This window comes from Populus alba, chromosome 3 (genome assembly GCF_005239225.2).
Source record: "Populus alba chromosome 3, ASM523922v2, whole genome shotgun sequence".
NCBI classification, from domain to species: Eukaryota; Viridiplantae; Streptophyta; class Magnoliopsida; order Malpighiales; family Salicaceae; genus Populus; species Populus alba.
The window spans coordinates 13826516-13840511 of NC_133286.1; the positions used below are offsets into that span (position 1 = coordinate 13826516).

The 13996-nt window shown below is 34.6% G+C and overlaps 3 protein-coding genes across 3 annotated transcripts; 1 reads left to right on the plus strand and 2 right to left on the minus strand.

The window, feature by feature from the left end:
* Window positions 1–221: 221 nt before the first annotated feature.
* Window positions 222–2412, minus strand: LOC118028709 (phytochrome-interacting ankyrin-repeat protein 2). The gene is made up of 3 exons (XM_035032407.2): window positions 1825–2412; window positions 790–961; window positions 222–655 (listed from the first exon to the last, which is right to left on the minus strand). Exons 1-3 carry the CDS (start codon window positions 1966–1968, stop codon window positions 441–443), a joined length of 531 nt encoding a protein of 176 aa, XP_034888298.1. The 5' UTR covers window positions 1969–2412; the 3' UTR covers window positions 222–440.
* A 1350-nt stretch (window positions 2413–3762) lies between these two features.
* On the minus strand, window positions 3763–5504 carry LOC118028708 (trihelix transcription factor GT-3b). Its single transcript, XM_035032406.2, has 3 exons — window positions 5106–5504; window positions 4201–4779; window positions 3763–4123 (listed from the first exon to the last, which is right to left on the minus strand). The coding sequence occupies exons 1-2, from the start codon at window positions 5418–5420 to the stop codon at window positions 4207–4209; spliced, it is 888 nt and encodes a 295-aa protein (XP_034888297.1). The 5' UTR covers window positions 5421–5504; the 3' UTR covers window positions 3763–4123; window positions 4201–4206.
* A 6028-nt stretch (window positions 5505–11532) lies between these two features.
* Window positions 11533–13518, plus strand: LOC118028774 (cytochrome P450 89A2). Its single transcript, XM_035032484.1, has 2 exons — window positions 11533–13063; window positions 13322–13518. The coding sequence occupies exons 1-2, from the start codon at window positions 11533–11535 to the stop codon at window positions 13516–13518; spliced, it is 1728 nt and encodes a 575-aa protein (XP_034888375.1).
* The last annotated feature ends 478 nt before the right edge of the window (window positions 13519–13996 follow it).

Below are 13996 nucleotides of genomic sequence, written 5' to 3' on the forward strand. Positions count from 1 at the left end.
ATGGAGTGCAAATATATATATATATATATATATATATAAAACCAACCAGTGCAGAAGCTTATTGTGAACAATCCCCCCATCAACAAAGGGCCCGAGCCGCCGTGTCTTTCTCCACTCGCCAAGAGTAGAATCACCAGGCACTTGAAGCACGCTCTCAACGTTTCAAGGCAATTAACTTCTTAAAGAACAATTTATCTCTCACCATTACGGAAAAAAAAACAAGAAGAAGAAGAAGATGGCCATCCAACAAAATTAAAGCGAATTGTCAACAGACAGCACAACTAAACGAAGCAATCTAGTTCCAGTGCAAGCGAGAAGTTTTACATATTATAACAGAACATTCCAGACTCCCAGATAAACACAGGATTACAACACCCTTGGAAATCACAGAACATTTTAGTGCAATACAGAAAGCAGCAGGGCGACCACGGTCAAGGACATTAGCTTTCAGAGCTATAAGATGCTTCGCCTGCTGATAAGTTCTCTCTCTGGTGACGCTTCATCTCCTCATATGCCCATTCAAGACCAGGGCAGTAATGGAGTGGTGGGTTGAATCTGCTATCATTAATATCATCAGGCAAGAATGCACCGTTCTCTATGAGAAATTTGACAGCTTCTTTCTTCCTCTCCTTGGCAGCACTGTGAAGTGGTGTCCCTGTGAAATGCAAAGAAATACGTATCAGCAACCGTAGTCACAACAAAAAGTCGAGAAGAAGAACAAAAAGGGCTGGGGAGGGAGTCGGGTGCTTGAAACGAGAAAACTCTCTCCAATGAGTGGAAAATGCTTACAACCACAAGCACCCAAGGTTCTAGCATCAATATTAGCACCACGCTCGAGCAATTCAGCCATAATCTCAAGGTGACCCCCCTGAGCGGCAAGGTGGAGAGGAGTCAGGCCTTTTGATTTTGGGCCCCATGCAGGCACGTTAACATCCATTCCTTCATCGAGTAAACGTTTCACCTGTTACAAAACATCCTCAATCAACAAACCATAGCAGCAGTATAATTCTTTGCACGGCTTCCGTCAGTACAAAAGGGACCTTTCTCTTGATATTTAACACAGAAGCTTTCATGTGTGAAATATACATAAACATGATGGTGCAAACCAAACAAGTTTAAAGTAAAGGAAAAGGAAACTGGCTCTCAAGGAACCCATTCTCTAGTAGCAAGTATATACAATTTATAATTTTCACCACTGGAACATAAAAAACAGACCAGATTATTGCCCCAACAGCAACAGAAAAGCGTATGCATGTAGCTGATTGAGTAAGATCTAATGTGGCATGTGATGAGAGAGTGTGTATTCTATTTGTCGAACAATTTCAAATGGAAAGAAGACAGCCATGGCGTAGAAGAGAAATCATCTTTCAGACTGATCTCTAGAGGTTAAGGGTGCCTGCTGATTAAAGTTGTTCAATGCCAAAATAGCTACCTAGAATCAGAACGGAGCTTTGCACTGATTGTTCAAAATACACAGGTTAAATAATTCAAGAACCCAAACACATCATCCTCGTTGAGCCACCAGTTTTCGATCTCCGATCCACTAAAAGAATTCAGTAACTAAAGACCCAGTTGCAACTTCAGAAGAAAGAACTCTGCTTTGAGTCTTATAAAGAAATTCTCATCTACCGAGCACATAAATTGACAAACTTCGTTCTACTTTAAACAGGCAAGAATTCGGTAAATCTTTAAAGGCACCCGTTAAGAATAAAATCAACTGGCAACTTAACAAACTCCAGGGCATAACGAGAAAGAAAGGTTACTCGTTCAATAAAATCAGTAAAGAGAGAAATTAAATAACCCCACCACCCAAAAAAATATTACCTGTTTGAGATCACCTTTTCTAGCACCAATATGGAGCAAATTCCAACCTCTATCATCTCTATCCACATCCCCAACTGACCTAGACGACCGTCTTCTCGACAAATTACGCCTCAACGAAACCGCAACAGAAGCTTCCTGTGGCATACTTCAATGGAACAATAATATGCACGCACACAATCCTTGAAGATCCAGCAATTAATTTGTTTTTAACCGAGTTCTCTATAATATATAATTACTTAAAAAGATCAACAGGAACAAGGGCAGACGACAGATTTACATGTTCAGTTTTCCAAAAACACAAATTGATTTAGCGAGAAGTGGAGTGATGGGCAACGCAGTAAGGAGAGAAGGGATTGAGGCCGGGACCGAAAAAAACACGAAGATTTTCACAGGTGAGAAAGGCGATGGGGGAGGAGAATATAATAATCATAGTAAGAAATTGGATTTCGATTGGTATTTAGGAGGTGAGTTTTTTTAGAAGATGAACCCGAATGTGATTTGGAGATAATTTATTGAACGGAACATGTAGGAAATTCGATTTCTTTCAACACCCAGACCAAAAGCCAGAGGGGAGGAGCGGGGGGGGGGGGGGGGGGGGTTGCTTTGCTGTTTGTTTTTTGGGTAAGGATGGTGATCCGGAAGTGACTCCGAGTCACAAATCGCCTGTTTTTATTATTAACTGCCTTGAGGCTAGCTTCTAATCCACGCGTCCCCCACTAAAACGCAGCGTATTGTTACAAAGATTTTAAACTTTTAAAAGACTAACAAAAAAAAGAGGGTCGAGGTTCCACCAAGATTTGAACTCGGGTTACTGGATTCCAATATCTGGGAATGTAAGAAACTAATATCTACGTCTCATAATTTTTTAAGTATTGTTATTAGGTTAAAATTTAAAAATTCTAACATAACACCAAGTTGAATTAAGATTTAAAATTAAATCATGAGGGAATAAACTTAAAATAAACTTATTATCTGAGTAAATCCATAAAAAAATAAATTAAAAAAATAAATTATGGGTCTAATACTAAAAAAACACCCAAATACATGAGCATGAGATATACCACATGTCACATATTTGTGCTAGGATGTCCACTCTTTTTTGAAGAAAAAAAAAAACCCGTATACAGCCTATCATCTATCATATAATAAAAAATATCGTTGCCCCCAGTACCTACAACTTCACTTAATCAGTGTTTAGCGTTAATCAATTTAGCTACAAAACGGAGTTAATGTAAAATAATTTTTTAAAAAATAAAGTAACTAATTAACTATTTATATAAATAGTTAATCCTAACTTTTTTTTTAATTGTTTTGATAATGTCTCCCCACTAGACCATGGAACCATTTGTAACGCTAGTTGGTTCAATATGGATCCCATTGGGCTTAACTTAGCCCAAAGAATATACCATTCGACTCAACCCATTTCCTGTACATAAATAAAAAATCTGACAATAATAATTTTCATAAACAGGAGTAACCAAGATTATCTTCTTAAATTCACAAATAAAGTTATTAACTTTACAAATTTAATAATCTAGTTTTTTTTTAAAAAAAAAATTATTTAATTTTTTTTTTAAATAAAGCATTACCATAATGTTTGAGATATTTTTTTTTATCCATAACTATATAAAAATAAATTATTTAATCTAAATTCCCATAAATATACTCTAAAAAAAAAAAAAAATCAACACTAAATTAGTATTGTAATTCATAATGTTGTTAGGCCTCAGTGGGTTCTGACTATGAAATGGGGCCCGTCTCTCGTATTTGGTGTGAAAATTAGATTGATTGATTTATTTTATCTTTTTTGTCTTTCATGCAAGCACCGAAAAATGTGAACGCACAAAGGCAAAGTCAAAACTTGCTGTATGGCTGTAAAGTGTAAACACTGCCTATGGAATAAAAAACAAGAAAACGACGTTGCAAGAAACAAAACAACTCCCAGCCAAACAAAAAAATAATATATAATCATTGTAAATAATGTTCCAATCATTTCCAGTTCTATCTCCTCCAAAGAAGAAAATTGTATGGAGGCATAACCTGTTCTTCAAAACATTTCGTTCCAGAGAGCCTGCGTACATGAATGGATACATGATGCATAGCTTCTCCGCTCGAACACATCAAAGAATTTCTCGAGACATTAGCTGATACCCAACTCAGCAAAACGAGTTCCTCCAACAGTCTTTTCGTGTAGTTTTTCCACATTTGTTTTCTTCTCTCTGATATTCTCCATTCTCTCATGCAGTTTTACCATTGATCTATTCTTCAACCACAATCCGAACTTGTAATCTTGGCTACCCTAAACAAACCATAAGATTAAAAGCAATTGAAAGATGAATCTTTGAGAAATGTTCTCGACCTGTTAGTCAGTCTTACATGTCATTAATTTTCACTGATGAGTTTGTTCAAGAGGGCTGTCAGCAGGGCATCTCTTCGCTCGGCCCTGCTGGCTTCTCTTATCCTCCTCTGTTCTTCTCTCTCCCTCCAGGCCTGCTCGATCACTAATCTCTCCCTCTCGAGCTTATCCATTGACCGTCGCCATTCCTGCTCCAACATCTGCCGCTCATGAGCACGCTTGTCCATCAACTCCCTCCACTGCATCTCCATCTTCTGTTGCTGTTGGAAGAACTCCTTGAGCATTTCTTGAACACCACCAAAAGAACTACTGCTTGCTCTTGGAGACTTCGCCGCCACATTTTTTTCACCCTTCCTTTTCCTAGAATTGTTTCTAGCTGGCTTCTCCTCCTCACTTTCATCCTCATCCTCATCTTCTGATAATTCATCAGAGGATCGATCTCCATTGATTCTTTTCACTTTCTTCCTTGACTGGGTGGAACCTGCCTCGGATTCAAGAAGTAGTCGCTGCATGTTCTTAGCTCTTTCAGTGAACACCTCATGCAGTTCCTCAAAGAACGGGCATTGCCGGCCATTCTCAGGATCAGATGTCTCCTTTCCCTGATTAATTGCCATCAACAGTGTTGATTAAGAAAAAAAACATGGTGCACAGGATGGACGAATACACCAATTTAACATATCAATCACATACTGGGTGAAAAGCTCAAAAGACCAAAAAGACTACAGTAATGGAACTATTTCGAAGATACAGTAGAGGGTGCTCGATAATATTCTACTTTTAGACCAAAAAGATGCAGCTTAAGAGTTTTATCAGATATATATTAATTTCTTTACCAAACAAGAGAGAGAGAGAGTAGCAGGTGAAAAGCACACAGCTTTTTTAGAACCCATTTCTCACTACATTCGAAGACAAGTGAAAACAATACCTTGTAAAGACTGACGAGGTTTTTCCACTTGCACTTACACTGTTCAGGTGTCCTTCGGTAGTACCCTTTCTCTCTCATTTTAGCACTCACTATTTCCCATAACGTCTCTTTCCTCTTTGTCACTGTAAAATCCTTCTCCAACTCCGCTCGAGTACCAATAAACTCCTTCGTTTCTTGCAGTCCCCACTGCGGATGTTGCGGTGGCGGGCCCCTCGGCGAGATCTCCGCCGTTGGACTTAGCATCGCCGCTGTTGGCATCATGTTTATCCACCCTGGCCCAACGTCTCCTTCCCCTCCTCCACTGCGAAACATCATCTTTATGGTGTCGTATTAGGGTTATAAGAAAGCTTGTATATTAATATGAATCTACCATGCTGCTTTTTATTTATTTTTAGTGAAAGCCGAAAGCGAACCGAAAAGCGTGTGAATCTGTTGTTTTTGGTACTTTATTTTCTTTGACAAAATGAGACAAGTCATGTTATCATTCATTGAACTTTAAAGGAAAGTCGTACGTAATTTATAGGTGGACCCTTTATGTTTTTATAGTTGGAAAATATTTTTATAATTTTTTTATATTTTTAAATTATTTAATTATATAAATACTAAGAATAAAAAAAATATTCGCGCTTGGATGTCGTAACCAATTTTTCTAGAAGTAAAAAAAAAAAAATGTTAGGTGGTGTTAGTACTTTAAAAAAACAATTTTTTTTTAGATTTGAGTTATTTACTATTTTATTTAATAAATACGATTAATTTAACAATATTATGAAGTAAAATAGATAACAATAATAAATAAATCAAACTAATATATATATATATAATAATCAACTTAAAAAATAAAATTTGTCAATATTACAAAAAAATATACCCTTTTAATATTTAATAATAAGATAAAAATTAAATGAAAACATGATAATTATATATAAAACAAAATAGAAAATATAAAGCTTAATCTCTAGTAAATTAAGATATTGAATAATAAAATTAAAAAAAATATATAAAAAAACCAATCTAGGTATACTGAAGTTCGGCTTTTTCAAATACACTACTTAGTTACGAAACCAAAATAATCTTTTTAGAAAACAAATTAAATAAAACAACAAAACTTAGACGTTGCACAACTTAATGTTTAAGAGTGAAATTAAATAAAATAAATCTAAATAAAAGAAAAAAAAATAGAATAAAAACTTCGGGTCAACTTGTTAAGTACGCAACCTAATATGAGATCGAAACAACCTCATTAAAAAAATAAAAAAAAAATCATGAAACTTAATCCCCTTAACCAACTCATGTTTGAACGATGAAGTAAAAAAAAAAAAAAGACTAAAGTTAACTCAAACCAATCTTCAAAATCAAGACCCAAATATAAGACCATGATTAATCTCACATAAGGCAAGACTAAAAGATTCATAAAGTCAAATCCTCAATTAAAAAAAATATCGATTGATGGGATTAAAATAATAATAATAATAATAATAATAAAAAATAAAAATAAAACAAATAACAACTAATAAAATAATGATCAAATTTTATATAAAATATAAAATAAATCAAATATTGAAGGGTGAAATTAAAAAAACCAATAAAAAAAAGATAAAAAAAGTAGCAATAAAAAAAAATAAATATCACATTTGACATGAAAATTAAATAAAACCAGATCCTAAGGTATGAACAATAAAATTAATAAAAAAGTAATTCAAAATAAAATAAATATCATTAAAATAATAAAAATTAATTTTAATTACAAAAATAAAATAATAAAATTTAGGACACCTTTCGAATTTGAAAGGTCAATGACTCAATGTGATTCATGACTAGAAAAAAAGAAAGAGAAGAGGGAATAAAAGAAACCTGCCAGAGCCCAACTGTATCTTTACCACTGGCATGCATTGTAGACGCTTCCAATGTTGAAGCAGAAGTCGTCATTTGGCCACTGGGAGACTTATCACGCGTCGCATGAACACCGCTAACGAACACCTCTCATGCGTTGGCAAGCGCGTTGCATGCACCAGCTTATTTCCCCCGCTTGATTACCCAAATCCCCGTAATTGTTTTAGTTTTAATTTTGTTTCTTAACACCTAATTTTTTTAAAACCTAAGCAATTTTTGTTTTAGTTTGCAAAATCAAGTATCAACCAAGCATAAAAAAATTCCCTCGATGTTGCAAGATTCATGTACCAAGGCAACTAAAACAAACCACAATGTAAAAACCAAATAAAGCCAATGTGAAGGACCAAATTGAACTAAAAAATGAGGGATCAAAACAATAAAAAGGCATGTGAATTTCCCTTTTGACCATGCAAATAAATTCATGATGTTGGCAAAAAAAGGGCCTGGATATTTTTTTAATATTCAAACCAGGTCCCTGAAGCTTTAATTATTATAAATCAATGTAATTAAATTTTATTTACAAAACCGAGAATTAATCGATCAATGAAATATTTCCTCAACATCTTGAGATTTTCAATCGCATGCATAAAAAATAAATTGTCTAGACCAACCACAAATCAAATAAATTTTCAAGGACCAAGTAAAAAGACAAAGAAAGTGAGATACCAAAGTCATTATTCAAGTCATTCCCTGCCGGAAGACGAGTTTATATATATAATTGGTGACAGGATAGTGCAACATTGAATAAAATTTTCACAAAAATCCACGTTGATTCTTGATAAATTTCCGGGAATTTATTTTATTTCATCACAATTCATTTCTTGTTATAAATTTTTTTAATCCTCTGATTTAATGATATATACAAATTAATCCTTAAATCAATTTTATTCTTTTTTGCAAGCAGTCCCTGTATGTGAATGATAAGCATGCAATGAATAATATGAAATAGCATAAAGTTCTTAATATTCAAAAATTTTTATATTTCAAAAACATTCTTAATTATTTATTAATTTCAAATTAATATATTTTTAGTATTTTCAAATTATTTTAATGTACTGATATTAAGAATAATTTTTAAAAAATAAAAAAATCATTAACATACATTTTAACATAAAAAATTATTTGAAAAATAATTACAATCATACTGTCAACCAAACTTCAAATTAAAGTTCATTATAAAAAAGAACTAGCTAGGTGGATTTGCTATATCATTTTAAAATATTATTTTATTATATTTTTAAATAAAAATTTATTTTAAAAAATAATCATCATTATATAAACCCACCCCACCGTAACGATACTCCCCTCATTGTGCTCCATTCGGGTTCCCAAACCAGCTCTAAGAGTTTTAAAAACTTCCAGTGCTTCAATCACAAAACCATACTTCTAGTTACTGAATCTGAAAGGAACTGTTCTTCGCTGATATTTGAAGCATCAAAGATATACAAACATCCAACATCGATGCTCCAAGAAAATCAACACTGAAGCCATATAAATTTATCGTTTGCACTGATGAAAAAACAACAAAGATGAATTCTCGATCGATTCCATAGTTCAAATGACAAAATGGCCACCCACGTTCAATGCCACACTGCTTTGACAGTTCTGGAAATATAGTGGTTGCTTTTCAAATAACTTTTTCATGTTGAAAAAGCATGTTAATAATATTTTTTTATTTTTTAAAAATTATTTTTAATATCAGCACATCAAAACGATCAGAAAGTACAAATCACATTTAATTTTAGTAAAACAAAAAAAAATTAAAATTTTACAAAAAATTATTTTGCCAGACAGGCGAGCAGTGCCAAGACAGCCTCGAAATACAAGGAGAACGCGTTTCCTGGTATTTGAAAGTATACATAGGTGACTAAAATAAATCAGCTGGATTCAGCAGGAGGCTTCTCTTCTGGATGTTTGGAGACACAATGATGACCTAGTTGATTACTATTCGCTAGCTGAACCTGAAAGTCACAATGCAACACGTGTTTATGACAGAATATTCACAACTATACTCTGTCATATCTGACCAAAACACAACCTGAGGTTGATCGAACTCCCAAACTACATGTCCGAGGCTCATCTTGACTATATTTCTTATCATCTCCGTCATAGATACGACTATTAGTGCGCACCGGCCATTTCCTACCCACCATTCTCATTAAAATGCGGTGAATTAAAGGCCAGCCTATTTAAATAAAGCAACCTAACTATTTCAATTTAATATTTTAAATTATTAAATAAAATTTTAAAATATAATTTATATTATTTTTTTATATATTTTTTAAGTAAAAATTCTTTAAACTTGAAACTTATACAAATCTATATTATTTTATACTTAATTTTTATTAAATAAATAGAAGTAATAAGATTCAAACTTATAATACACATAACTTTGATATCATGTAAAAAAAGTTATTTTAATCTAATAACTTAAACTATTAAGTAAAATCTCATAATATAATTTATATTATTATCTAATATATCATCACCCTTAAACACAAATAATTGAATAAACGTAAACAGATTTTATATATAAACCAGAACGAGAGATAAGCAGACATTTCTAGAAAAGAACACACTTCATTCAGCAAGTCCATGATAGGGATTGTGGTTGAGTTGTCAAAGAGCAGATTTCGATGCAGGCTCAGAATCCCAGAGCAATGGTTTTCAAACCTCAATAAAAAACAAACACTTTTTAAGCTCCTCGGGTCGTAATCTTTAAAGCCTCGAATCCTTGTCTTGGCAGCGTTCTAAGCACAGAATCAAAACCTTTAAAATATTTAACTGTTGATTACCTGGAATTTCTTTTTGTAGCAGTTTCGTACTTTTGGAAGTGAATTTATATTTTTTCTCTTAAAGATGACATGCAAGAATCTTTACAAGAAATTAGTGGTCGTTCAACAAATTCTAATAATTTTTTTCCTGGTAAATCACACCAAAACACAAGGTAGTTTCAACTAGTTCTAAAAACGTAATAAGAAATCGCGATAGCAGTGTACATTATATTGCATCCAGTGTCAGAAACATCAACCAATACAGTACTTCGAATAGGAGCAAGGAAAGCTCTGTGTTTTGGTAATTCTACAGGAGTCATGTTTAGCCTTGAATGCTATTAATAAATTCCGCAGCAATAGTCCCTCGGACTCGAAAAGTAATAGCAAAAATGATCAACCCATTAGCGGATTCCGCAGCTGCCACTGTCGGAACCAATAAAGCAAATAATCAGCCCATCATCTAAAATGTTTGATTGTAGAGCTTTATCTGTTTCAAAGGAGAATCAATTGGAGTCGAGATATCATTACCATGAGTCTGGAACTCAAGTCATGTCTCAAAAAAACTGATAGCACTATAATCTAGTACTGATAGAATAGAAAAGAACAGTTATTTCTGTATACTTTCCCTGATTTCTATTGCTACTGCGTGCCTTGCAAACAAAATCGATCGGATCATATAGATAACAGCATATGTCATCTGAAGGATCTCCCCAACAGCCTATAGCCCTAGCTTCTCCCTGCCAAAGGAGAAAGAATTGATGCATTTTAGTGAAAAGCCATTCCCTTCTTTATGGATTCTAGCTCAGAGTCAGTCCCTGATCTAGTTGCTTGCCTCAAAGCTTCTGCTTTCCCAGCCCTTATTTATATTCCCCATAACTTACATTCCTTGTCGGAGTCAGTGTAATTGCTACTTGCAAGTGGTTTGATCTTAGCTCATGAAATGATGTAATAATGAAGTAATATGAAAATAACTAAAAATGAGAAACTATTACAAGTTCTTCAATTTTTGAGTCATAATTAATGTTGAACAATACTGTCCTTTTTTGTTCCTTGGAACTCTTCTTTGCCTGCGGTTTTGCATCTCTGGAAGAGTTCAGAATATTTTTTCGGAATTTTGCTTTCTGGGATTAATTTCAAAATCTCAACTCATGCAGTGATTTATATCTGTAAGTACGAGACACGGAAAAACTCAGATATGAATTTCTATGGTAAGCTTTTGTTGTGATTTAATTGTCTGTGACTCACTTCTTTTGTTTTATATGTTATTTTCTGATGATAACATGTTAAAAAAAAGCTAAAATCTGGCGAGATGCTTTCTCGAGGTAGGAGAAACTATAACCGAAGGAAATGCAGAGAGACCATTGGGAATCTAGAACCCCATTTTTCTTCTGCAAAAGGTGACCTGAAAGGGTTATATTTGTAACTTTCTGTCTGTAGTTCAGTACTTGTATTCTATTGGAACCATGCCAAATTTCTCTCGTAATTCAATTCATTTGACATGCGTTACTTTTCATTCTATGCGTTACTTATCATTTCTAGAATCATATTAAATGAGTTGAAACTGGGTTCAGTTTAAATGGTAAATTCCTTTGCCAAGCTTCATTAATGGCAGTTAATGAACTGATATTCTTAATTTCTTGCATCTATAAAATTCTGCATCTCTAACATGTTATGCTTACCTCTTCCTTTACCAATTAGTAGCTATAAATCTCTTTCTCGCTCTCTCGGAAGATCCATATATCTTTCTTTAATTGACTGCACCTATGGAGTTCTGGTTGTTACTGATTGCATTTCTTTGCCTGTTCGTTTTTCTTCTGTCATTTCTTGATCTCTCCCGTAAAAACAAAAAGCTGCCACCAGGGCCCCCTACCTTACCCGTCCTAGGAAACTTTTTATGGCTTCTGAGATCATCCAATAATTTTTCTTCGTTGGAGCCTGTTCTCCGCCAACTGCGTGCCCAATATGGCCCTATTGTGACTCTACACCTGGGATCCGAGCCTTCCATCTTCATAACCACTGCTGAAGCTGCCCATAAGGCACTTGTACGTAGTGGCTCGATATTTGCTAGTCGCCCACCAGCTCTTGAGACCACCCGTATCATGTTAAGCAACGAAACTACTGTGACTACTGCACCTTATGGACCGCTATGGCTCCAGCTCCGTCAAAATTTCATGTCTGCGTTTCATCCTTCACGCTTACATTTGTATTCCGATGGCCGAAAATGGGCAATGAACATACTTAGGAGCAGACTCTTGGAAGAAGCGAGACCGAACCACGAAGCAATTGTTGTTGTTGATCATTTTCAACATGCTGTGTTTTGCTTGCTAATTTACCTGTGCTTTGGTGAGAAATATGAAGAGAGTGTTATTAGACAGATTACTGCAGTGCAACGTGCTATCATAAAAAATTTCGTGAAGTTTAATTTGCTTAATTTCATGCCTAAGTTGGGAAAAATTCTGTTTCACAAGTTGTGGAGGGAACTTCTGGAGACTCGCCGAGAACTAGAAAATGCCCTCCTGCCTCTTATCGATGCCCGACGAGAGAAAAAACACCAGAAATTAATGGATGAAGGAGGGGGAGAGAGCATTCTGTCCTATGTTGATACCTTGATAGATTTTCAGTTACCAGACAGTGGCAGAAAGTATTCGGATGAAGAACTGGTGAGTTTGTGCTCTGAGTTTTTTCACGGCGGGACGGACACTTCAATAACGACATTACAATGGGCTATGGCTAATATAGTGAAGCACCAACACATACAAGAAAAGTTGCTCGGAGAAATCAACGCTGCAGTAAAACCAGGAGAAGAGATAACAGAGGAGGATCTGAAGAGAATGCCTTATCTGAAGGCTGTAATTCTGGAAACTCTTCGACGACACCCCCCGGGACACTTTATACTGCCGCATGGGGTCACGGAGGATACGAAATTAGAAGGCTACGATGTACCCAGAAATTCGATAATTAATTTCACGGTAGCAGACATGGGATGGGATGCAGATGTGTGGGAAGATCCAATGGAATTTAGACCGGAGAGATTCTTAAAAAATGGCAATGGTGAAGAGGTAGTGTTTGACATGAAAGGTATAAAAGAGATCAAGATGATGCCCTTTGGTGCTGGTAGGAGAGCATGCCCTGCCATTGCCATGGCATTGCTTCACCAAGAATACTTTGTGGCAAATTTGGTTAGAGACTTTACATGGACTGCTGAAAATGGTTGTGCCATTGATTTGTCAGAGAAACAGGATTTCACCATGGTCATGAAGAATCCACTTCGCGTGCATATTTCTCCAAGAACATGTTGAAGATGGTTCTTGACTCTTTTAGCCTGACAAGCCTTCATTTCATCAGCTAAAATTGAAATCATTAAATTGAAATTGAAATATTAAAATCAACAGTTACTTCTTATTCCTCCAATTTAGAACATGCCAGGTCTTCAGAGCTTTGCAAGGGACCTGGGAAAATTGAAATGACTGCTTTACAAGTTTTGTGCCAATCTGTATCCTATTCCTGGTAAAAGTTACCTAAATTTAGCAGTGTCAGTTTTGTTCCTGGCAGATGCTTTCTGCGCTTTGCCGGCAAAGAAATCCGATAGCAAGGATGAAGGTGAGGTAGATGACAGAGCATATGTTCAGAAAGCTCAAACTCTTCCGGTCATTCCTCACTTGATGGAGATATCCAGCCTTGCAAGCTCCACGGTCATGGCATGGAATGCCCGTGGCTATTCTACCATGAAAGGCACTCGTCACCTTTAGAACCAGGCCTGATTTCGGAGCATCCCATGATAGATTATAAGTCAACACCTTCTTTTATCATGTTAAAATTAAATTAGAATCTTCCAGCGTGTTTGTTGACGTGGTTTCAGTTATTTTTTAAATAATATTTTATATTAAAAAATATATATTTTTTTATTTTTAAAAAAATTATTAATTTGATATAAAAAAATAAAAAAAATTTATTCATTAAAATAATTGAAAAACATTAAAAATATATTAATTTAAAATTAATACAAAAAAAAATACAGTCTTTATATCTTGACTTAATTGTTATTTTCAGATTATGTGGGGATATATTAGTTTTTTTACTTCTTTCTTTTCGTAATAAAACGACTTAGTTGTCCTTGGAAAAAGAAACTTATATGGAAGGGATTTTTAATATTTTTAATTTTTTTAACATGATAAAATAATTTTATTACCCCTAGACAAAAGATCTACTAAACTACTTTCTTAGATT

What these genes read in the sequence shown, in the direction of transcription:
- LOC118028709 (XM_035032407.2), bottom strand. Translation starts at nt 1,968, where the DNA reads ATGCCACAGGAAGCTTCTGTTGCGGTTTCGTTGAGGCGTAATTTGTCG. An exon ending in GAAAAGGTGATCTCAAACAG is followed by an intron (nt 962 to 1,824) that starts GTAATATTTTTT and finishes GTTTTGTAACAG; the next exon opens with GTGAAACGTTTACTCGATGA. An exon ending in AACCTTGGGTGCTTGTGGTT is followed by an intron (nt 656 to 789) that starts GTAAGCATTTTC and finishes TGCATTTCACAG; the next exon opens with GGACACCACTTCACAGTGCT.
- LOC118028708 (XM_035032406.2), bottom strand. Translation starts at nt 5,420, where the DNA reads ATGATGTTTCGCAGTGGAGGAGGGGAAGGAGACGTTGGGCCAGGGTGG. An exon ending in ACCTCGTCAGTCTTTACAAG is followed by an intron (nt 4,780 to 5,105) that starts GTATTGTTTTCA and finishes GCAATTAATCAG; the next exon opens with GGAAAGGAGACATCTGATCC.
- LOC118028774 (XM_035032484.1), top strand. Translation starts at nt 11,533, where the DNA reads ATGGAGTTCTGGTTGTTACTGATTGCATTTCTTTGCCTGTTCGTTTTT. An exon ending in GCATATTTCTCCAAGAACAT is followed by an intron (nt 13,064 to 13,321) that starts GTTGAAGATGGT and finishes TGTTCCTGGCAG; the next exon opens with ATGCTTTCTGCGCTTTGCCG.